The sequence below is a fragment of the Notolepis coatsorum genome (genome assembly GCF_963971535.1).
Source record: "Notolepis coatsorum genome assembly, chromosome: 12".
NCBI lineage: Eukaryota > Metazoa > Chordata > Actinopteri > Aulopiformes > Paralepididae > Notolepis > Notolepis coatsorum.
In genome coordinates, this window is record NC_140176.1 from 17,585,321 (window position 1) to 17,610,736 (window position 25,416).

A 25,416-nucleotide genomic window follows, 5' to 3' on the forward strand; every position below is an offset into this window, starting at 1 on the left:
ACGGCAGAAAAAGGTCTCAGACCCGTTTCCATTTAGCTTTCCATGCCAAGTCTTAGCATTTGCCCCGTGACCCGTCACATCCACACTGCCCCAACCGTTGACGTGCCTCATTGCATCTTGTGGACACATTAGGTCTGTCGCATTATATTCAAATACAATTTCGAATTTACATAAAAACAGATTCAAACATGAACGGAGAAATTCGAATAAAAAAAGAATTAAAACTGACTGTGCCTTTAACACTGGACACCGGAGCGATATGCGTGATGTGTTGTTAAAAGCGCAACGCTCTAAAGCAGTAGTTCTCAAACTGTGGTACACGTTTTTTTTTTTTATAAAAAAATATATATAATAATTGTTTTTTTGTGCAGTCAGGCCACTGAATTTAGAAGCAGGCCAGGCCAGTTGCGGTGGCGCGATAGTTAGATAACCTAAGTGGGGAACAACCAGGAGATCACTGTGACAGAGAGTAATGCAGTCTAAACAGTCATAACTCTTTTATTCAACTTCAGCCCTGATCATAACCATTTTTATTTTTTTTGTAATGTCAGATAAAAAATGAAATACTCGCACTTTTCTGAAAAGAGTTGTTAAATCTGACGTTACAAAAAAATCTGTGTTGTTGCTAATCATTGACACATGTATAGCCTGTAATAATCCCCCCCATTTGATATATTGAAAATATTTTACTTTTTGTGTTTATTTTAACAATAATTTGTGATCCCCATCACAAACACTGGACTTTAAAGGGTAAAAATAAATAAATTACTGCACCAAAATGCAGGAAATTAAGCCTTTGTAACATAATAATTCCTGGTGGGAATTAGAAAGTGGCCTGACTGGGGCTATATTTCACACTATATTTCCCAGCCTGAATTATTTCCCTGCTTATGTGAGTTGTCAATGGACAACAACATGCTGTGTGTGAGAGAGACTGAAGGACAATTGCTTGCTGTGTGTGTGAGAGAGAGAGAGAGAATTAAGTACATTTGCTGAAATAGTTGCTCTTAATTGTCTCACTTGCTATGTGAGAATGTTAGTTATTATGTTCTCAATGGCCCTTGCATTGTATGAGTTGTGTGGAAGAGTTTGCTAGTTCTAGTGCTACCCCTTTGTACATTGTGGCTGTGTCCGACAAAAGTTAAGAATAAATACCGTAATTCCTCTAATAGTAACCGGTATTCAATTAAAAACCGGGTCTCTATTAATGACCGGGTGCGCTGTTGAGCTAAGCAATTATAAGCCGGCCTCCTAATACAAGCCGGGTATATTTTGTTATTGTTATATGCTGGCCTGGCTGTGCAGTAAATACCATATAATGGTATGGTGTTAATGTTTACCAATAGAGTAAGCCTACCTCAGAATTGTATAAAACGAAATTATTATTATACCAGTATTGTGATTGCACTATTTTACTTTATTTAACTTTTTTTGACCACCTGTAAATGCACTGTTTACTACCGTATTTCATACAGTACTTTGTTTCAATAAATGAACCCAGTACATTTTACTGGGTTCAAACTGACACAAAATGTTGATTTATTCATTATGATCTGTTTGAAAATTAGAAATATAGGCCTCTCTCTTATACATGCCTCCTCCTAATACAAGCCTGGTATCCGCTACAGTTGAAACAAATACAAGCCGGGGTTACTATTAGAGGAATTACGGTAATGGTATTAGGAATACATTTGCCTCCTACGTGAACCGTGTATAGCTGAATACTGTATTTTACCGTCGGCCATATGGTGGTACTTGGAGAGCCAGCTACGTTCTCAGGTGGTACTTGGTGTAAAAAGTTTGAGAACCACTGCTCTAAAGTATAAGAATACGTGGCAGTGTTTGCAGGGCTATAACTATATTCTATATTCTAGCTATGGATACAATACTATGGCCCATTTGACATCATCTATCTATCGTTCAATGAGAAAAATAAATAATTCTTTCATCCATACATTCCAGTTTTATACCGTGGTGAATGACTAGTTTTAGAATAATCCTGTCTAATCCCAGAAAACCACGCTATGCAGCAATATGTGCAATTCACTAAAAACGTTGTCATTTCTCGCCTGTACACGCTACTATTTTGAAATCACATCTATATTATCGGTATTGTTTCATCATGAATGCATGAAAGGATGGGGTCGTTTTTTGATGCTTTGATCGTCACCAATGGAACACATTGTGGAGTAACGTTACACACATAGTGATCGAAGTGAAATCATGGTTGGAACACAGCAGGATTGATACCATATAGGCCTTACCTTCACTAAGATGTACCCCAAAAAGAATATTCCAATTATCTGATTGCGAGTCCCAGTATTGGTGTCGATTGTGTCGCCAACATAATCCGCCACACATCATGGACCGGGAGGAATTCACGCTTCTCAATCCAATCGGGACAACCGGTCCCCTTGCCAGACGAATATAAATCCGACCGGAGACCTCTGATCAACCCACAGGCCAAGATATCATGTTTCAAAGGGTGCTCGATACTGCCACCTGGGTGGAGGCAGCTGGTATTGCACATTGGCATTCTCAAAATGATTCCCCATGTTAACCCAGATGTCCGTGTGCCTGTAATGAATGGAAATATCGAATAAAAGAAATAACGATGAAAACCCGACTATACTCGGGTCTGGCGCTGAACGTTCTGCGAGTTAACCCGACTATCATCGGGTATGGCGTCCAAAGTGTTAAGACGGCACAGTGGGTTTTGCGACATGCAGCATGGCGCAAAGCGTTGTTGTTGCTGCGAGTGTTTGAACGTCTTATCTTGTGAAGTTATTATACACAATATTGGCGACGATGATTATGGATTATTTACTCACATCTCTCTCCGTTCCTCACCCTGTTTGGCGTATTCATAATAGCCGTCGGGATAGCCGATGCTAACGACGTGAGGAAGAGAGCCCTGCTAATATGAGGGACAACGGATTTTTCGGACTCTTATATAGGGCTGGGCGATAAAACGATAAATGATAATTATCGCGATATATTTTTCTTCTATATATATATGAAATGTCGATAATAATAAAAAAAATTAATTACAACAGGGCAGCTTTAAAACCAGTGACATGTCTTTCTTGCCTGCAACTTAAAAGTAATGGCTTTGCTTGTCCAAATGACAATACTGACCAAATTGAGATTTCTTTTTCTCTTGTGCATTTATTTTGTTTGCTTTCTAACTTAAAAAATACAGTTTGAAACTGTCTGTACACAGTAGGCTATGTGTGCTAGCAGAGCTAGACTCCAGTCACGAGTGCCATGGTTTGTCCACCAAAAAAGCACCAAAAGATAGAAAATAAACTAGCAGAGCCAGAACTGCTCAACTCCCCTGGAGCCAAAGCCGCAGCCTGAGAACTAGAGTGTGAGGGGCTGTAACAATAAAGATGGCGGCAATGACAAAGAATTGCTGCAAAAGATTTTTTTTATACTAATAAAAATATTGATAATTTAATTATCTATATGAAAAATGTTATCGTGATAACATTTTTGGCCATATCACCCAGCCCTAGTATGGGGATTGTATCACGCTGCTGTCTGGAGATTTCTCTGCTCGACAGAACGCGATTGTTTTTCGGCAACGACGACAGCAGGCGAGTCAGTCCAAATAATTACTGGTCATGGTTATTTTAGTCTTGCAATTTTAAAGACCTTTTTTGGTGCTGAAATTCAAACTAGTCTACAATTCTGCAACGAATATCAATTTTTTTGTGACAGCCCTAGGACACATCGTTAATTTCTGAGGACGTGCACCAAGTACGCTCCAGCGGAACGCAGGATACATGGCCCCACCCTCTTGCGCACACAAACGCGTATTTAGAAGCAAGTATACAGAGACCCTTAGGCCTTGGTGGACATCTGCACACTGTAGATTCTTCTAGTCGATCACATCTAATGACCAATGACGTTTGTATTGAAGTAACAATCAACACTTTGATGATGGAAAGAATTTCAGACAAGACATCAATCACAAGGATCACTTTATTTAAATGTTTTCTTCTTTTGCGTTAAACTGTTTTTCTCTTTGATTAACTGATCTCAGTAGACATGGTAACTACTTCCTCCCACAGTCTTCTGGCAGGGATCTGCGTTTCCCCAGCATCTTTTTATGGCTATGACCAAAAAACAAAGAAACACAACTCCCCAACTCCTAGCTCCAAATTCCTCCTAGATCCAAAAAACAACTGCGGTTGCGTTAAACATTTGATCTTAAAAAGTATAAACCAAACTTTTATTTTTTCCCCCTTCTCACAAGTAGACAGTGGTCTGTCGGTTTGATGGCGCGTGTGTGATCAAACAGGGGGTTGTGGGGGAGTAGACACTGAATCTATCAGGAACCGAGATCAGGTGGAAGCTACCCGTCCTAAAACATTGCAGAAAATGTAGAAACAATATACCGCTCATCTACAAGGAAGAGCCTTGATGGGGAGGGGAGAAAAGTGGGCCCTACGCATCGTTGTGGGTCGAAGTGATGAACGTGGAATAAAAGCTTTAATGGATATGAATTCAAAATGGCATAGTGACCACCACTGGCATTGAGCAGTCCAGACGCCCCGTGGCGTATCCAAGCATGAGCGACCACGCACGTTTTGTAACATGTGTCCATCTGGCGTCAAACCACAACATTTCCCCCCCACGGTGGACATATTTGTATATATATATATAAAAGAAAAAAAAATAGAAAAAGAAAAATAGAAAAGGGGGCGGAGACATCCGTCAATATTTCTACGCAGCGGAATTCAACAGAATTATATTTAAAACAGGAGAATCGTTCAAAAGTAAATCGATTCCCCCGTCGATTATGACAAAAGGATAATGCAGAAATGCATGGTTACAGAGGGAATGAGTTCAAATTAGTAATGAGCTTTAATAATGGGATTTCGCTGATGGTGAGGACATCAAAATGGAATATGGGGGCAGCAGAGTCAAACAGAGGATATGAAGGACAGTTAGTAGTTGCAATCATCAGGTAAAACTACAACCAAATACTACATTCTTCAACAGACGTTTCTCTCAAAGTGGTGAGATCCAGAGGCAGGCAGACAGCCCACGAGACAAGCGAGTGTTTCTCCCCAGATGACAAAGCCCATTCTGTCTTTACAGTAAGGCCACTTAAAATAGTAGTAATTCTAAATGAGGACCACAACCTTTTTTTTCTTCTTTTTTTCTTATTCCTTGTCCATAGATCTTTGTAGAGTCTCGTCATTAAGGAAAAAACTAAACAAAACAAAAAACAAAGCTTCAAGTTCTTAAATGAAAGAGCCTGGCGGTCATCTTGTGTGCGTGTGTGTGGGGGGGGGGGGCTCAGCCACAGCGGGAAAGCTCAGTCGACGCTGGGTCACCACAGCTATACGCTGCTGAGGTAGGCTCCCCCTCGGGTAGTCTAACACCCCACCACACCACCACCACCAACCCCGCCTCCCGAAAGACCAAGTGCGACTGGGTTATAGCGATCTCGCAAAAAATATATATATTTTTCAACAGAAGTTCGTAAAATCATCTCACCTAAACTTCATCTGGGATCCTCTGTGGGGTTTCTCGGAGCAAGTTGAAGTCCAGAGAGGTGTTGCTCCACACAACTGCCGCTCGGTGTGCAATCCATAAAGGACAACTTCGTTGCCATTTATCGTTGCTGCAGTGTCATACATATGGGTGTTAAGGTCGTGTAGATTTGATAAATTCATTATTTTTTCTTCAATTAAGCCGCCGTCGCCAGCAGCCCCTTCAAGATGCAGTCGTTCAGTTTTGCCAACCAAGTACGCTTGTGTATGTAGTGTGTGTGTATGTAGTGTGTGTGATTTAGCTGTCATGGATGTAGTCACTGTGTTATGTGCTGTAGTAGTATTTCTATGTGTGAGTATGTGAGAGTGTGTATATGTGTGTGTGAAGGAGAATGTCCTGTGTGGTGGTGGTGATGGTGGTGGCAGCACTCTCTTGAGTCAGGACTGCAGTTCACACAGCTGTAGGTTCAGCTTCCCTCTGGGGGCTGGGCAGGACCGCGCTGGAGGGGGCAGGGGAGGTGGGAGGTGGGAGGGTAGGGGGGACGGAGGGAACAGGCCTACTTATCCCCCAGGATGGCATACTGGTTGTCGAGCTGCAACTGCTGCATAGAGGCGCCTCCGCCGCCTTCCTCTCTACCGCGGCTCTTGTGCTTCACCACCTCAAAGGTCTTCTCCATTTCTCGGTCCCTGGAAATGAACAGATACTTTCAACAATAACAGGAACAGGATCTCGGGGGGGGGGGTTCTCTCGAAGGGCTCAAAATTAAAAAGGGGAACTACGCCCCCGATTTAAAGGATTCATACATGTTATTCATATGATCGAACACAGTCCAAACATGTGAACATGGACAACTCTCCCCAGTCCGACTAATCCAAAAACCAGAGTGGGCTAAAAGTAAACGTTGTGATATAATCAGGAATAAAGTCTGAAGCTGCTCCATAGACAATGAATTGGAAAAGATGTTATAGATGACACCGAGATTCGGTGTCACACCGAGTGTTTTATGTTTCAGAACAGAGAACAAAACTATAGAATAAAGCTTATTTTGGTATAAAATCTCAAACAAACATTCTGTGGGTCCACAAAATCAGTCTCCCATTCATTGTTAACGGATAAGCTTCTGAATGTGGCAGCGAACTGCCATTTTGGATAATCACACTAAATTATTGAGGTACCGGTACACGCATTACAAAAACCTGTGTAAAACATTCATTAGTCCGTGGGATTTTTATAAACTTTGGACCTGTATATGACTATAAGACTTCAGGCTATGGAACCGTTATGTTTTCCAGCTCCTACCTCTCAGTTGGAACCCAAAAACAGGCATCTGGCAACAAGCCAACACAAAAGTAAGGAGCAAATATTTTATTTCAGTGTTCAAACCTCTGTTTCTCTAGCACTCAGGTGATTTTTCAGTATAAAGTATAATAAGTCGCAAATTACTTTGGGTATGCAATAGTCAGACATTTTGTGCAAAATGTGGGGTATCCATAAGAGGTTAATATATACTTTAACCTCTTAAGCCCGGGCCCTATTTTCTGAAAATCCGCCTAAAAAATACATACTTAAGTAAATGGAAGATTGCTCCACTTCTACAAGGCCCATTTGCATGTTCTTGGTATCTAGGGACATCTATGGATCTCAGGGAATGTATTCCCAGTGTCAGAAATAGTGTGTCGGTTACTAGGCTTGAGTAAATTGTGATGAACCAAAGGAGAATATCCATTTTCTTTTTTCATCTTTGATGGTGAACACCATGCTAAAAATGACCAGACATGAAAAATTGCAAATGAGCTCATTCAGCACCTTCTTGAGATGACGTGTACAAAAGAATCTAAGCAAATGAATAAAGGGAAGATGATTAAACAGGAGATTTTGTAGAGACTGTACTGAATTCTGCCATCCAGACGCATGCAATTTTAAATATGATTATAGAATATCAGGCCTATAAATTACCTTATTATGGCCAAGTCGCACATCTATGGATCGGGCCAAATCTCCTCTTTCCAATGGCAGAGTTTAATCAGGATTTAGTATCACCAGGCGTGATTCACAAACCGTGAATGAAATCTACTGCAAGTACAGTTACTTTTTTATAATGTAAATTTCTCCACCATTTTTCATCAGATTGCAACGCCGTTTTTTGCTAGACGTTCACAGAAAGGTAGAGAAACTAACTGTGTTCTGTTTTATGGCAATAACGTTCAGGTTTGTGGAAGATAATCCAGAGAAATTAAAAAAAAAAGTCAATCCAGAAGTCAGATGATTGACAGGGGCTGGCATGAGCCAGGAAGTGTAGTTTTTGAAATTCTAAAGCCCATCGAAAGTCCTGGGTCTCCTCTCCTTATAGGACTTCAAACAAAATGGTGGTGCCATTTCCTTGCATCTATTCTCATCTTTTTCCGACTCATATTTCACTAATAACACTTTAAACCATTGGTAAACAAACGTATTGCTGAAAATATACACTTTGACTACCGTTTTGACAGGGTTAGGGTATTTACTCTTGGCTACATTTGAGGGGGAAAAATGCAACATTAATTCATACATTCTGTAGATATGGATTTATGGTGTGATGTCATTGTGGGTCCGGTACCGGACCCCTCGGGCTCAAGAGGTTAAGCTAAATTGTACATGTAGGCCTTGTACATGTACACAGCGAAAACAAGTTACTTACCAGGAAGCTTTCTAACTTCAAACAGTGTTTGAGGGACCCAATTACCAGTGCCGCGTTAATTCAGTATGAACATATACCATATGTTCATAGTATTCTCATGGCGTGTTTTGCCACACAATAACAGCGCAATGTCACTGCACACTGGCGACATTTGTTGTTTGATATAATGACCCGCTATTTGATTACAACCACATGTCGTTTGTAAATGTAGTGCTGGGATGCCGTCACTTACTTGCGTGTCTCCACATGCTTGGCAGTGGCCAGGAGTGAGGGGAACTGAGTGTCACTGTAGATCTCCGGCGGGCCCTGATTCGGGCCTCGTTTAGTGGTGGTCAGACGGGCCCCTGGGGGGCGATACACTCCTGCAGGCTTGGCCTCGGGCACCTCTACTTCTTCTGTAGACAAGAGACGACACCAAAGAGAGGAGGGTTGACTTAAATGTGCGACGACGAGCCTTTGAAAACATTTGTTAGTTCCGTTTTGAAACCAAGACGTGGACAACAGCGCATGCCCCCCATCGTCAATATCTTGGGATACAACACACAATCCATACATTTAAGCCACTTGATGAGGGTGCGTGTAGTTGGTTTACTCACCAACAGGCGCGGCAGCCGGGGCGGGCTCGCGACCAGACTTATTCCAGGGACCAGACTCTTTGTTTCCACTGACCACAATGATCTCTCCATCCTCACCAACCTCCTCCTTCTCATAGTCTTCTTCCTCCCTCTCATCACTGCAAACAACAACCCCCGACACACATAAGAGAGTCAAGCCAAGGTGGAACGAACACTCACCTCCAAACACTGATCCCAGAGCAGCTGATGAAAACCCCCTCTAGACATGCAAGGCTAGTCTAAAAGCACACGGTTCTCTCACCTCATCTGCAGAGCTTGAAGTCGGAGACCACTGTAGTCCACCTCTTTTAGCTCAAACTCCTTCCACTCCTCGTCTTCCTGCACAGACAGAATTAATGGAAAGAACGTTCTTCAGAGTGCAAACAAGTTTCATTTACACCTACAGGTTTGGTGGATTTACTGTGCCCCTTACCAGCACCATCATTCTTTTGATAGTACACAAACCAAATCGTATTTATTGGGCAACAACAGTGATCACAATACACACATTTAAAGCATTAAATTAGTTATTATTGGTTAAAGAGCTGGAGCCCAGATGAGATCACTCACTGGTGTCTATCGTGTGGTCAGCATCACCATCACTTAGCTGGTTGAGGAATGTCATCCAACTCACTGACAAGCAGTGGATCACATGCCCCCCCGCCTCTACATTATGGGGCGTAAAAAGCCATCAACCTCGAAACTATGACAATGGCGGCGCGGCCTAGTAGTAAAAAAGCCACGACTCTCTTGTCGAGTGAAGGAGAATGACAGCTTTTATTCCAACACACTCGGAGAGGCAGCATCAACGAGTCTGGGCCCCAAAGAGAAGAGAGACACCCTGATCAGGCTGGAACAGGGCGACTGCCCGTCCAAACAAACCCTCACATACTGACACCTAAGACAGCCTCGGTCCACAGCAGAGCTGACCGGGGAGGGAGTTAACTCTCCGCCCGCCCCGCGCCCCGGACACACCGGTCTCTGGAACCGCTAGCTCGTCGTTAGCTCGCTGGCTACTAACTTCAGCTGTTGCGTTACCTTCTCGATCTGCGCGTCTTGGTTCTCTCCGCCGGACAGAACCTTCTCCTTGCCCTTCTTCTTCAGCGCCATCACCGCGGGTCCACTCGTCGACTCCTTGGCCTTCACCTTTTCTTTCTTCTTCTTTTTATCCCTCTTGGCAAAGAAGTCATCTAGACTCTTCTCTGTGACATCCGCCATTTTTTCAAAAGGCAACCGTCGTTAGCTACAAGTTAGAAGCGGTTAGCCCCGGCGGTGACTAATCTTTAAATGTGAGGAACGAAGACGCCTGTGTTGTGTGGACTCGGCGTGAAGAGACGGGATGCCCTCTTTGTCAAAACACAGTGGAGTTTGTTCTAAAGACGCACAGAGAGCGTGTCCGCGCCGGTGTTCTGCTGCTGCGAGGTAACAGCTGCTAACGTTAGCTGCTCGCCGACTACCAACCAACCATGCGACGCACGGGCTGTTTGACCAATCCGCGGTGACCCGGAAGTACATGCGGCGCTGCCCCGGATGGACGGGACATGTAGTGAACCAACAATATCAATATGTCGTTCAATTACATGGCCAACGTCTTAAAGCCATCCTAACAAATTATTATTATTATTATTTTATTGTATTATTATGTTTAAACATTGTTTACAGTGTGTGGTTAAGATAATAGTGCACTTCTTTGCAAATAAAGCAGCAAATAAGCATACACCTCCTAATGTACAGTCTCCTCCCCACCGTATGTATATTTCTCTCCCCACCCACCCACCCCCTCCTAATGTACAGTCTCCTCTCCCCATCATATGTATATACTCTCTGTCAGGATCTATGGGTAACAGTATACTGTATATTTGCATATATGTCACAAATGTAACAGTACTATATACCTGTATGTCATGTATGTCCCTATGCCATAAATGTCATGATGTCATATTATGTTGTGTATGTCATAAATGTCACTATGAATTGAAAATGGGGGACCCTGATGTAAACAAGACAAAAGTCTTTCTTTCTTGAGCCGTACTGTATTGTACCCATTCTGCAATCTGTTAAATAAAGTTTTTCATTCATTCATTCATTCACATCCCAATGAACCTTTTAATATATATTAAATATAGGTATAGTGGTATACATGGCAGAAAAATAAACAATAATTTCATCTTCTCATATTTTTGCATCAAAATTAGGCTACATCTTTCTATTCCTGGAAAACGGCAACATTTTGTCACTGACCCTTCCTGCACTCAGGGGGCATACATAAAACATATTATGTAATAACAATATAATAATTGGTTTTAAAATGATGCCACTCCATGAAAACTATCTTGTCAACAATGGAGTAAAGGCTAACATCAATATCACTCTCAGAGTCCTTTGGTTGATGTTCATGTAAAGTCTGGCCTGAAAAGAAAAGAAACAAGAATCATAGAAGCCAAACGCTTTGAAGCATTCCCAATCTCAGTTTTGTTTACTCTACACAGAGGGTCAAAGTTGTGGAACTCTTTGCCTCCACATATTTTGGAATTTTCTTTTCTGAAGTTCAAAAGAGCACTGAAATCTCATCTCCTAGATCACCAATATTTCCCATATGGGCTCCCTTTACAAACTGTGGTCTGATGGCTTGTTGTATTTTGTTATTGTATTTTCGTTTTATTATATATTTCCTGTCATTAGTTGTTTTCTCTATACCAGAAATTGTATTGGCATGGGTGCCTGCTTCTATGTAGACCTGCTTGTGTGTGTTTGTTAGGGGGGGGGGGGGTATATTTTATCTTGTTATAATATCAGTGTAATTTTGCTTTGCTTCCTGGTGAATGCCACATGCAAGCCCCTAGAAGGTTTTTAGTCAATTATCCTATACACATCCCTTGTGGATTGTATTGTATTATATATGTAATTGTTTTTATATGTGTAAATAAACAAACAAACAAACAAACAATGCTGCTGAAGCAATATTTCACTATGGTATCATGAACAATGTTTTTCAACCTAATTATTTAAAGATGGTAAGTTGAAGTGTTGTGTTCATTCCTAGTTAGACAGTAGTGGTTGAATACCTTCAGGTGATATATCACATTCACTCCACGTGAGTTGAATTGTCTTCACAACTGCAAATACATGGGCTGTCCAAAAGAAATGGCACTGCCTGAAATGGTTGAATGAAAATTCTATGGACAGGCACGTCCATATATATATATATGTATGTACCTTTATTAAACATGTTATAGTGGAAGAAAAAAAGTATATTGTTTTAAGTATAACTACTTAAATAATAATAACTACTTCTATAACAAACAAAAAAAATAGTATAACTCGCAATAAAAAAAAAAGAGAAAAAAAACCTGGCACATTTGAGGGAAATGTCTAATTTTGTAACTTTGTCCAAAAATTCTCTCCAGGTGTATAATCAAGAACCAAGAATGTATACGAGGTATTCAGGTCTATGGACCTCCACCCGTGGCGATGAAGGCGCCCAGAGAGAACATTCTAGCCCACTCACTCAGTCAATGGTTGTGCTGCGGTCAGCAGAACGGAGGCCCTATGCGCTGCTTTGTCCTTTGGGTCGCCGGTAGCTTTCTGGTGTCACAAACACATACTGTAGGTCTTAGTGGTCATTGTTATTTTTGGGGTGGTTTATTTACCTAATTTTGTTTTTTCCGTGAGCAAAGATAATGCAATTTGGCTTATTATGTAAAGAGATTGGCTTGTAACTGTATATTGAGATCACCATGGCTTAGAAGCACAAGTGGTTTGAGTTTAATTTGTTTGCGTCAACAATAAATAATAATAATAATAATAATAATAATAATAATAATAATAATAATAATAATAATAATAATAATAATAATAATAATAAAAGACAATTTCCACGTTTTATTTTCTCTTTTATTGCTCAGCAGTAAAAAGTACAGTGTATTCTACAGTACAAAAAATACATAATGTTGAATACTGCTCCACCTTCAGAATTTTGTGACATAACACGCCCCAACTCTGAAGAACCACACGACAGATAGCTGTCAACATGTTGAACAAAAGATGATTTAATATGACCTCCTGACCTGGGGAATTAAGAACAACATCCCACAATGCAAAAAAAGCAAAAACAGAGGCAGGGCAGCATTTCATGATTACTGAATACAACTGCAACAACGCAAAGTGAAAACCATGATACAACAAAGGACCACTGAGTCAATAATTAAACCAAATATTTAAATGCACCTTTTATTAAACTGCCTCATTATGTGCTCACAGTTCATATTCAGGATATAATATTTAGATTATCTCAGTGTTTTCATTGGCCAACATTATTTATTTATAAATTTGTACAGCCTTTAGCAATATATCTGGTCCAACAATTAAATCCTAATCATTTTCATCTGTACATGGAAATAAGGAACACAGTTTTTTTGTCGGGGTAAAGCCTGGACTTACTGAGGGAGAAAAGTGAGAGGTTTAGTACATGTTGTTTTCTACAGGGCTGAGAAACCCTTTCTCACACTGAGCCAAGTCTAGTACCCAGTCAAACAAAGACAGATCAACACACACACGAAAGAGACAAATACAAGCACGCCCACACATACGTACATACCGACACATGCACACACACAAGTTATTTTTAGATTCATTTGAAAGTGAAACACTGTCCTGTGTTCAACTTAGTTACAATAATATCTTTTCACTATTAGGGGGCAGCGCATTTTTAACATACATATCCTATCCATTCCACGCAAAAAACAAACACGCTACACACGCACAAGCCATTCGTGTACACATACTAGCACACGAAAAGCTCGACGTGAGGCATCATTAAGACATCTATGTGGGCCCTCTCTCCAGAGAAGCTGCTGCTGACACACAAGGGGGCATCGGCCATTTGAAGTCTCTTCCATTCGGTCGACGGATGCACCGTGCCGCAGGCTCGAAACCCAGCTCCGACACTTCCAAATACTTTCTACTATACTGTAATATCTGGGATCACTTTCTTTTTCTTCTTCTTTTTTTTACCCAGAAACCTCTGTAGGATAACCTCAAGTATGTAGGTGCAGGATTCAAGTTCAACAGGCTAAGTATTTTGGGTTTGATTTAAGAAAAAAGAAAGAAAGAAAGAAAATAATAGAAACATTGAAACGTTTTTACAGAACATTTCTCTCTAAAGCAGAATTCAAGTGGCAACAGCAGCAGTGCACTTGCCTACAAGCCACTGTAACGAACACGTATACTCTGTACTTTATAAAGACGTTAAAAACCCTTATCACAATTAAGCTTTTGTAAAAAATGTACATCAGAAAAATAATGTGGGCCGCATCCTCGTAGTAAATCGTTTGTTTACTTCATTCCTCTTTCTCTCTCGTCTCTGTGTTCTTAATATACAGTATAAAGTTGAACCTCTGAATATTTAACCACTTATATAAAATACACGATAACAGCAAGGGGTCGGAGAAGAGCATGATGTGGAAGGAGGCTTTTATTTTGACAGTGCTGTAGCGTCTCTCGGTCTCTCTCAAGCTGTGGAGGGGAGACTTTTATTTTGACAGTCCTGTAGCGTCTCTCTCTCTCTCTCAAGCTGTGGAGGGGAGACTTTTATTTTGACAGTCCTGTAGCGTCTCTCTCTCTTAAGCTGTGGAAGGAGACTTTTATTTTGACAGTCCTGTAGCGTCTCTCTCTCTCTCAAGCTGTGGAGGGGAGACTTTTATTTTGACAGTCCTGTAGCGTCTCTCTCTCTCAAGCTGTGGAGGGGAGACTTTTATTTTGACAGTCCTGTAGCGTCTCTCTCTAGATGTCGGAGGCTTTGTCTCTGTTGATGAACAGGGTCTCCTGGCAGAATGGGTTCACCAGCACCACTCCACTGTCGCTGTAGTCTCCATTAGGAGGCAGACAGGTTTCATGCTCCTGCAAGCATGAACACATACGCACACGCACACACACACACACACACACACACACACACACACACACACACACACACACACACACACACACACACACACACACACACACACACACACACACACACACACACACGCACGCACGCTATTAACATGGGTGCCTAACAGTTATAATAATGGCCATCACACACACACACACCATGATAAACAGCAAAAGGCTCACTATTAGGCAACACAGCAACTTATCTAGGAGCTAAGGCTCTACAAGCCACATACAGGGTAGGGTTTAGTATGGAAGAAATGCAGCTCTGAAATAAGATGTCCAATGGTGAACAAAGCTACATGAACTGAGTGAGAGAGAAAGAGAAAGAGAGAAACAAACAAAGGGAGAAAGAGAGAGAGACAGAGAGGGGGAGGGAAGATATGGCATCTCCAAGTGAGGAGAGACAACAGGAAGAGGTGACTCAGAATAGAGAGAGAGACAGAGAGAGAGAGAGAGAGAGAGAGAGAGAGACAGATGGAGAGAGAGACAGATGGAGAAAGAGAGAGTGAGATGAAGAGAGAGAGACAGAGAGAGAGACAGAGAGGGAGAGAGAGAGAGTGACAGAGGGAGAGAGAAAGGAGAGAGAGACAGAGAGAGATGGAGGGGGAGAGAGAGACAGAAAGAGAGAGAGAGAGAGATAAAGAGACAGACAGACAGACAGGGAGAGAGAAAGACAGAGAGAGACACAGAGAGATGGAGAGAGAGACAGAGAGAAAGAGACAGAAAGAGAGAGAGAGAGACAGAGAGATAAGAGAGAGAAAGAGAAAGACATAAAGAGATAGAGAGATAGACAGACAGAGAGAGAGATAAGAGAGAGAAAGAGAGAGACACAGAGAGAGACAGAGAGAAAGACAGAGAGAGAGGGGGAGAGAGAAAGAGAGAGAGACAGACAGACAGAGAGACAGAGAGAGAGAAAGAGACAGAGAGAGCAAATGAGATAGAGAGAGAGAGAAAGTGTGTGAGAGAGAGACACAGAGAGAGACAGAGAAAGAGAAAGAGAAACAGAAAGAGAAACAGAGATAAAGAGAGAGAAACAGAGAGAGAAACAGACAGGGAGACAGACAGAGAGAAACAGACACAGAGAGAAAGAGACAGAGAGAGAGAGATTTGTTTGATTGCTTTGCTTAGTTTTGTTTGGCTTTTTGTTTGGCTTTGGTCTATCTTTGGAAATGTAAACGTATGTTTCCCATGTCAATAAAGCCCATTTGAATTGAAATTTAATTTAATTGAAAATTTAATTGAGAGAGAGAGAGAGAGAGAGAGAGAGGAGAGAGAGAGAGAGAGAGAGAGAGAGAGAGAGAGAGAGAGAGAGAGAGAGAGAGAGAGAGAGAGAGAGAGAGAGAGAGAGAGAGAGAGAGAGAGAATGAATATAAGATTGTTGGTAGTGGTGAGTGAGCAGAAAGCCAGTAGTGGAGGGAGGTGTGAGGGGAAAAAAAGGTGATTTCTTCTACAGAAAGGGTAAAAAAAAAGAAGGGTAATAACAATTTCCAAACCAATCAAATGGCTGGGTGGTCATGCTCTGTGTATATTAAGTCATATCAAATCACTTCATCACTTTGTCTAAGAATAACACTTTTTTTTTTGTCTTTTTAGAATAATCACTCCTCATCGGACACCAGACAAGTGACCTTGATGGTGGCGATCAGAGAAGGTGTCGAGTGAGTGAAGCAGGACGGAGAAAGAGAGAGGAAGAGAGATATGGAAGGGGGGTGGACACACGGGGGTGTTATCAGAGGTTAATGTAGCCCCTTCCGTGACTGCGATGTGCAAGCCAGGGGCTTTTGAATCCGCAGTCACTCGCAGCTCCATAGTAGCCAGGCTAATTTGGACCACCAAACACTGCTTAAAAGCTTGGGGTGGGTCCGAAATATATCAGATATAAATTTCAAAGGTACCCGGCGTTCAATTAGAGTTTCACACACACATACGGCGGGGTTTGAAAGCTCGGAGTTGCTAATAAACATTTTAAATCATTTTTATAAAACTAGTGGTACTCACAGATTTAAAATGTTTATTAGCAACTCCGAGCTTTCAAACCCCGCCGTATGTGTGTGTGTGAAACCCTAATTGAACGCCGGGTACCTTTGAAATTTATATCTGATATATTTCGGACCCACCCCGAGCTTTTAAGCAGTGTTTGGTGGTCCAAATTAGCCTGGCTATACTATGGAGCTGCGAGTGACTGCGGATTCAAAAGCCCCTGGCTTGCACATCGCAGTCACGGAAGGGGCTATGGTTAATGTAGCCCTACATGGGGTGCTGCTGCTGCTGCTCTACAGGGGGGGGGGGAGGCGAGAGAGGCAGGGACACGACACGACACCTTGGTGTCACCAGGAGCATCCCAAACATGATCCGACCTCCAAGTCAGCCTCCTGCCGCCCGCAGCCGACACACGAGCGCAAAGAGAGCGTTGGGTTGAAGGGAGTGAAAGAGAGAGAGGAGATGCGGCAGCGAGGTCAGCAGCATGGTAGTAGGCCAGGGAAGAAAAACAACACAACATTAAAGGAACACGCCAACATTATGGGGTGTTCGCTTACCGTCTTCTCCGGAGTCAGACGAGAAGATAGATACCAGGGTTTCCTCTCTGTGGTGTGTTCCGTAGAGAGCTATTCGGCTGCAAGCTAGCCTAGCTTAGCACAAATGAATGGAAGCGGATACGGACCACTACCCTATATAGCTTAAAAATCTGGGAGAGGTGTTTTTGGCCAAGGTTGTTCGAGCTGGTCTGTATCTGTTTCCATTCATTTGTGCTAAGCTAGGCTAGCTTTCAGCCGAATAGCCCTCTACTGAATGCACAGAGAGGACATTAATAATATCTATCTATTCTCGTCTCACTCTGCAGAACACGGTAAGTGCATTTTCCATAATATTGGCATGTTCCTTTAATAGACCACCGCAACACTACCGGTATTCTGAAATCATGGGAGAGAGAGTGGGGGAGAAAATTAATGAATGTGGATGAGAGCCTTGACATTAAGTGGTTGTAGCTACGGCTGTAGGGGTGCTGAAGACATGATCCAATAGACTTTTATACGCCCGAGTCTCCGGAACACGGAGAGACCAATCCCAAGTCGACCGGCAGATTGCCCACGGAGTCTCTCTGGATTGTCCAGAGATCTAGGTTTATCAATCTGCGCATGCAGAGTCAAGTCAAGTCAAGTCAAGTCAAGAGTTTTGGCGGTCAGGTGGCGTAGCGGAGATTGTGCTCGTCACCAATGCAAGAGGCTGCGGTCTCGACTCCCGGAGAGTCAGCATTGCCTTGGCTCGGGCTGATCGCTATACTAACTCGTTTGGCTGAGTTAGGGGGAGGGGAGCCGTGGGTGGGTCCTGGGCGTTGTGGACAGCGACCCCTACAGTTCGGTCGGGGCGCCTGCTCAGCGAGGGTAGGATCTGGAGAGAGGTAGTGCGGCCTCCCACACGTTACACTCTCCCGGTGAGATCTGCGCGGCCAGGCTGGCTGCCGGCTGGCTGGCTGCACATGCGTCGGAGGAAAGCATGTGACAGTCTCCGGCCTCTCGGACCAACAGTAGGGGGGAGTGCGCAACAACCAGGAAGGGGGTTGGGAATTGGCATAACGACTAACATGAGTTATTTACAGAGCATGGTAGGACATGCTAGGTCCTGTGGTAGTGCAATACACTGTTAGCTACGGATGAGGCACTGGGTCTTTATGTACACTGCTATACAATGCTATATTATACAATCTCAAGTTATAATATTCATTATTCTGCAGGCTCTGGATTTGCTCTAGTTGGGGACTAGGTGCGAAAAAGTGACTATAGCTCGGCAGAGAAAGTGCAGATCAACTTGGGATTGGTCTCTCCGTGTTCAGGAGACTCAGGCGTATAAAAGTCTATTGGATCATGTCTTCAGCACCCCCACAGCCGTAGCTACAACCACTTAATGTCAAGGCTCTCATCCACATTCATTCATTTTCTCTGCCCACTCTCTCCCCATGAGAGACGTGGACGTGCAGTGGTTTATACCTCACATACTGCAACAAATGATTGTGTCTTTAGCTCAGCAAAGATTAATCCAAATTATATTGGGATGAAGGCAAGTGTGATAACAGAGAGGACTTTAAAATGGCCTCACAACACAGAGCTGAGGTGACATTATGACACTGCTATGACATCAACTGTACAGCAGGTGGCACTGTAAGACACTTAAATAACATGGATGACCAACAAGCTGACTAATACAAGGCAAAACCGTTTTTGATACAATCATATTCACGAGGGTAAGGAATGTAAAACTTTGCACTAAACGGTCCATAATGAGGAATTCACAAGCCCATTCAAAGCCTTTATAATGTGAGCATTCAAAGTACTTAAAGGGCCACTTCACCAAAAAACAATGCCGATTTATTTTACACATAATCTGACACAAATCCAAAAACTGTTTTGCACACATTAATCTAGTTTGTTAGTTATTGAGTAAATTAGTTTGAATATGGCCATGGAATCCTTGTGTTGTGTTAATTGCAGCACCATGAAATGATGTAGATGAAAAAATAGCAATAACTTGGGACTGCTACCTTATCATTTAATTGAGCTGTAATTAACACGACAAGAGGATGTAACCGATGACTCACTGGTGGCCATATTCAAACTCATTTACTCTCAGTAACTGTCAAACTAAATGAAAGTGTGCAAAGCTGTTTAGAGTTTTTTGGATGTGTGAGATTATGTGCAAAATGAATCAGCTTCGCTTTTTGGTGAAGTGCCCCTTTAATAATGTTATTCCACACATGTGGAATGTTAGATCCTAATGTGAAAAACTGTGATTTTATATATCTGCACTTTATGTGCTCATTTTATGCCCGTCTTTTTTCTGCTGTGAAGCACTTTGAGCTGCAGTTTCTGTATGAAAGGTGCTATACAAATAAAGTTTATTATTATTATTATTATTATTATTATTATTATTATTATTATTATTATTATTATTATTATTATTATTATTATTATTATTACATATTTAACTGATACTGAGAGTTGACTTTCTCAAGGCACAAAACAGACTACTATGTTATCTCACGGCAAAGTAGTGATAGCGTCGCATCTTCTAACTGTGTACATGTACCTCAGTCTGCAGGGACCTTCTAACTGTGTACATGTACCTCAGTCTGCAGGGACCTTCTAACTGTGTACATGTACCTCACCTCAGTCTGCAGGGACTGTATCTGTGTGTCTTGCCGTCTGTACATGTACCTCAGACTGTATCTGTGTGTCTAGCCGTCTGTACATGTACCTCAGACTGTATCTGTGTGTCTAGCCATCTGTTCATGTACCTCAGACTGTATCTGTGTGTCTAGCCGTCTGTTCATGTACCTCAGACTGTATCTGTGTGTCTAGCCGTCTGTACATGTACCTCAGACTGTATCTGTGTGTCTAGCCGTCTGTACATGTACCTCAGTCTGTATCTGTGTGTCTAGCCGTCTGTTCATGTACCTCAGACTGTATCTGTGTGTCTAGCCGTCTGTACAACATGTACCTCAGACTGTATATCTGTGTGTCTAGCCGTCTGTTCATGTACCTCAGACTGTATATCTGTGTGTCTAGCCGTCTGTACATGTACCTCAGACTGTATCTGTGTGTCTAGCCGTCTGTACCATAGATATATAGAACACTAGATAGCTTGCCCGCGCTGCCGGCCAATGGAGAGCGACGTCACTGAACCGCCGCCATCTTGCCAGGGGCAGCCTTGAGTGAGAGTGAGTGAGCTGCACAGACAAAAATACTCATAACTCGCTGAAATATTGACGGATTTACAAACGGTTTGGTTTATTACAAGCATTATTAACGTGGCTATGATTCAAGCGGTTTGTAAAAAAAAACATCTTTAAAATGTATGTATCTTTTTATAAGTATGCAGTATCATAACTACATCTTTGATGTTTATAGCAAACCAACCCGTTTGTAAATCCATCAATATTTCAGCGAGTTATGAGTATTTTTGTCTGTGCAGCTCACTCACTCTCACTCAAGGCTGCCCCTGGCAAGATGGCGGCGGTTCAGTGACGCTGGTGACTCCGCCTTAAGCTATCTAGTGTTCTATAGATATCTATGGTCTGTACAACATGTACCTCAGTCTCCAGGGACTGTATCTCTCGGGGCAGCTCCACGGCGTGCCTGTTGAAGTAGTCCATGGTGATGGCGTTGTTCCAGTAGCTCAGGTTGTTCTCCTGGCTCGACGCCTTCTTCTTCCTCTTCATACAGCACACGGTCAACAGCACAGCTACAGGGCCGGACAGGGCAGGGCAGGGCAGGGGTTAATTAGTTAATGTACCGAGTTGAAATAGCAACGCTCCCCTTCACATACAGTAGGCTCTGAACACACCCTCGTTGGTTGCTTAGAAATGTGGACTATCCCTGGGCGGCTACGTGGCGTAGTGGGCAAGACGCTCGCCATGAATGCGGAGACGCTGGGCTCGCCTGTTCGAGCCCAGCGCTCCACATTGCTTTCAGTTTAGCTGGTCGTTCATACTAATACACATTGGCCGTATTAGGGGGTGGGAAACTGATGGGTGGGGATCGGGCGTTGTGGACAGCGACTACTACAGGTCGGTTGGTGCGCCTGCGCAGTAGAATCAGGAAGTGTCTGGGGCAGCGTGAGCCTCCCACGCGTTACTCCTCGCCACTGAGAGATCGAGCTGCACAGGTGAAAAGATGCGACTGCTGTTACCTCAAGTACCGGAGGGGACTTGTGCTATGTATGACTTAGTCCACATTGCAGCCGGCTTGTGGGAGGCAAGAAACAGCGTTCGTGACAGGGGAGGGTTGAATAGACCTATCTCAAACCCTGCCCCTTTTCTTGATCCTCCAATCACAGCTGTCGCTTACCTTGGACTTCCTTTGTTTGTACGAGGAAGTCAGAGGTAAGCGACAGCTGTGATTGGAGGATCAAGAAAAGAGGGCAGGGTTTTGAGACAGGTCCATTGGATGATATGAAATTGGGATGGGAGAAAATATAGAAAATGGGAGAAAAAGTGGATAAAAAAAAAGGAAATGTGGACTATCCCTTTAAGGTCCCGTAAGAATCACCGCTGTGCGGCATTACAAAACGTTAGATTTAAGGCCTTATCCAGTCTGACTCCAGAGCACAGCATGAATAAAGGCCTTAAATCTAATGTTTTGTAAGCCGCACAGCGGTGATTCTTACGGGACTTTAAAGGGATAGTCCACATTTCTAAGGAGCCTATCTGATTTGACACTTCCAGTCTAACGACCAAGTCCTTCCAGCACCCAGCATCACTTGCACCAGTGTTTTTCTTTTTTTTTGAGGTATCGGAAAGCATTCTTGATTGTGATTGTTAGCATTTCTGGAATTTTGTGTTCCGTTTCCAACATCTCCAAAACCAAAACCCTGGTGCCAGTGCTTTTTGTGGGGCGGCGTGGCTCAGGGGTAGAGCGGGGCGTCCAATGATCGAAGGGTTGGTGGTTCGAATCCCGCTCAAGCCCATGTCCATCCCATTGCCGTTGTGTCCTTGGGCAAGACACTTAACCTACTTGCCTCGTATGAATGTGTATGCATGTGAATGAATGTTGGTGGTGGTCGGAGGGGCCGTAGGCGTTGATTATTCGCCACGCTTCCGTGAGTCTGCCTCAGGGCAGCTCTGGCTGCAATTGTAGCTTACCACCACCGGTATGACTGTGTATGAACGAATAATGGACTCTGTGAAGCGCTCTGAGTCAGAGCAACAGTCAGTCAGAGAAGAGCGCTATATAAATCCAATCCATTATTATTATTATTATTTTGAACGGACTGAGATGACATCCAGTTTGTGTAAAATCAGATATAGGCTTATCTACTTTTTCTCCCCATTTTTCCGTTTTTCTCCCTTCCCCAATTTCGTATTGTCCAATTCTACCCTCCCCTGTCTCGAACGTTGTTAGACTATGCCTCCCACAAGCCGGCTGCAATGTGGACGAAGCCTTACATCACGTGTCCCCTCCGGTACTCGAGGAAGCAGCCGTCGCATCTTTTCACCTGCACAGCGCGATCTCTCAGCGGCGAGGGTCTGCGTGGGAGGGACACGCCGCCCCCGTCGCTTCCTGATTCTGCTGCGCAGGCGCACCAACCGACCTGTAGGAGTCGCTGTCCACAGCGTCCGATCCCCACCCACCAGCTTCCCACCCTCTAACACTGCCAATTGTGTTAGTATGAACGACCAGCCAAGCTGGTAGCAACGCCCGAGAGCTGGGCTCGAACCCAGCATCTCCTGCATTAGTGGCGAGCGCCTTGCACCACTGCGCCACATAGCCGCCCAGATATAGGCTTCTTAAAACCGCGGCCTCTCCTTTGAGCGAGCCTAAACCGTTAAGTAAGTGCAACTTCGGGGGCCAACCTTCCACACGCTATTATCTCCATCTTTTTCCACAAGATGCTCCACGCGATTATACTCACAGCACGAGGACACCGGGACGCTGATCGCCAGCACGATCCACACGATGTCCATCTTGCTCAGGCAGATGGTGGCGCGGGACAGAGGGGAGTCCAGCGCGGGGCCCGTGCTGTTGCCGGCCGCCCAGGGGTCGCGGGTGGTGGCGGGCACCAGCCTGTTCAGGAAGTTCCCGCTGGCCGTGGAGGGGGACTCCGAGGGGGAGGAACCGTTGCCCCGAGGAGGAGGGGCCTCCTCGGCCGAGCTGCCGTTGTTGGGGTGCAGCGGCGGGCCCCTGTCCACAGTGAGGTTCCCCCGCCAGGGCCCTCCTCCTCCGGGGACGGCGTCCGTGGCGTTCCCCCGAGGAGGAGGGAGAGCGGGGAGAAGAACACCTCCGTCGCCGCCGCCGCCCTCAGCAGCGGTGGTGGTGGTGGTGGCGGTGTCGTTGGTCACAGTGTGGTTGGTGGAGACGACGAGGATGGGGTCGGGGTGTCGGGTCCCGGGGCTGGACTCCAGGGCCAGGCCTGGAGAGGACGAGGGGGTCGGGGGGGCGGAGGAGGAAGGGGGGTTCTCCGGTGGGCTCTGCACCGGAGGAGCGGACCTCGCCTCTGGCTCCGTCACTAGCTCCACGGTAGGGGGCTCGCTGTGGACCTCCCTCAGTGTGATGGCGTGGTGCGACGGGGCCCGTTCAGGGGCGGCGTGAGCGCGCACCTCAAGTGTCAGGTCTGGCGCGGGGGGGTCGAGAAGGGGTGAGGTGAGGGACGAGGGCTGCAGCTCAGTGGTGGTAACGTCCCGTTGGCTAGCGTCAGTGGGTTCCTCCACGCTCACCTCCTGAGGCGCTACTTGATGTGTCGGGGCATCCCCTCTCTTTGAGCCAGGGCTGGGTACGGGAGCCAGGGCGGAGCCTGGAGCTCCCCTCGCAGCAGACTCGACCTCTCTATGTGGGACTGCAGGGCTAGGAGATGATCTGGGGCTGCCACTTGCCTGGTTAGTGCCGACATTATCCAGGCTAGAGGCCTGAATTACCCTGACCGAGTTGGGCTTGTTGTGTCCTGGTTCGACAGCATCAGGCCTGGGTTGGCGGGGCCGACTCACTGGGCTGGGGCTGACCGGACGTGGCTTGATACTAGTAGAGCTCACAGTGGTTGGACTGATAGTAGCTGTAGCATGAATGAGAAGGTCTTTATGAGCAGCATCGGGGTCATGGGCCATGGGAGGCGGGCCCAGGGAGCTGAGGGCCGCGGTGGGAAGAATGATGCTTATAGGCTGGGCGCCTCCTTGGGAGGACCACTCCCCACTGCTGGAACCCTCCTGGTGCCACTCCAGGTGGCCAGTGGCGGGGGCAGGGAGGGGGGCGCTCCGGGGGGCTTCCATCATGGAGACGGAGTCCTGGGAAGTGTTGCCAGGGAACAGCTCCTGTGCTAATAATGATGGCAGTCCTGCTGGCAGGGCCAGGATGGCTAGAACACCTAGAAGACAAAACACCAGACTGAAACATCTTAGCATCCCAGCATTATGAATGATCGGTCCTGCTAAGTGTGCATGTATGTATGCGTTTTATCTTCTAGCCCACCTCCCCTTCCTAGCTCTTGCTGCTTGCCAGGTCGCCGTTGTAAATAATAATTTGTTCTTAATGACCTGCCCGGTGAAATAAAGGTGAAATAAATGAATAAATGATATATATATATATATGTGTGTGTGTGTATATGTGTTTAATTCCCAGGAAGGCCGGTAGTCTGGACTGCTGGTGGCTACAGAAGGAGGCCGGTAGTCTAAATGGACTGCTGGTGGCTACAGAAGCAGGCCGGTAGTCTAAATGGACTGCTGGTGGCTACAGAAGGAGGCCGGTAGTCTAAATGGACTGCTGGTGGCTACAGAAGGAGGCCGGTAGTCTAAATGGACTGCTGGTGGCTACAGAAGGAGGCCGGTAGTCTAAATGGACTGCTGGTGGCTACAGAAGGAGGCCGGTAGTCTAAATGGACTGCTGGTGGCTACAGAAGGAGGCCGGTAGTCTAAATGGACTGCTGGTGGCTACAGAAGGGGGCCGGTAGTCTAAATGGACTGCTGGTGGCTACAGGAGGAGGCCGGTAGTCTTGTCTTCATTCATTACGGCCCATCAGGCTTTAATCAATTGTACTGCTGTGTGTGTCACTCGCCTGGTTTAACTAGATTGCTTTATTAACCACATTATGCACTAATTCTGTTTCTATACATGCGTGCGTGTGTGTGTGTGTGTGTGTGTGCGTGTGCGTGTGCGTGTGAGTCTGTGTGGTTGAGCTCACTGAAATGTACACCGGCAG

General features: G+C 44.7%; 2 protein-coding genes across 2 annotated transcripts; both read right to left on the minus strand.

Moving 5' to 3' along the window:
* Positions 1-3,973: 3,973 nt before the first annotated feature.
* Positions 3,974-10,291, minus strand: cdv3 (carnitine deficiency-associated gene expressed in ventricle 3). The gene is made up of 5 exons (XM_084325650.1): positions 9,838-10,291; positions 9,062-9,138; positions 8,782-8,918; positions 8,418-8,580; positions 3,974-6,194 (listed from the first exon to the last, which is right to left on the minus strand). Exons 1-5 carry the CDS (start codon positions 10,015-10,017, stop codon positions 6,065-6,067), a joined length of 687 nt encoding a protein of 228 aa, XP_084181776.1. The 5' UTR covers positions 10,018-10,291; the 3' UTR covers positions 3,974-6,064.
* Positions 10,292-12,671: 2,380 nt separating this feature from the next.
* tmem108 (transmembrane protein 108) lies at positions 12,672-24,622 on the minus strand (the record flags this gene model as incomplete). Its single annotated transcript, XM_084325759.1, has 3 exons — positions 12,672-14,697; positions 20,822-20,973; positions 23,143-24,622. The coding sequence occupies 3 exons, from the start codon at positions 24,620-24,622 to the stop codon at positions 14,581-14,583; spliced, it is 1,749 nt and encodes a 582-aa protein (XP_084181885.1). The 3' UTR covers positions 12,672-14,580.
* Between the last annotated feature and the right edge of the window lie 794 nt (positions 24,623-25,416).

What these genes read in the sequence shown, in the direction of transcription:
- cdv3 (XM_084325650.1), bottom strand. Translation starts at nt 10,017, where the DNA reads ATGGCGGATGTCACAGAGAAGAGTCTAGATGACTTCTTTGCCAAGAGG. An exon ending in AAGACGCGCAGATCGAGAAG is followed by an intron (nt 9,139 to 9,837) that starts GTAACGCAACAG and finishes CTGTCTGTGCAG; the next exon opens with GAAGACGAGGAGTGGAAGGA. An exon ending in CCCGGCTGCCGCGCCTGTTG is followed by an intron (nt 8,581 to 8,781) that starts GTGAGTAAACCA and finishes TCTTGTCTACAG; the next exon opens with AAGAAGTAGAGGTGCCCGAG.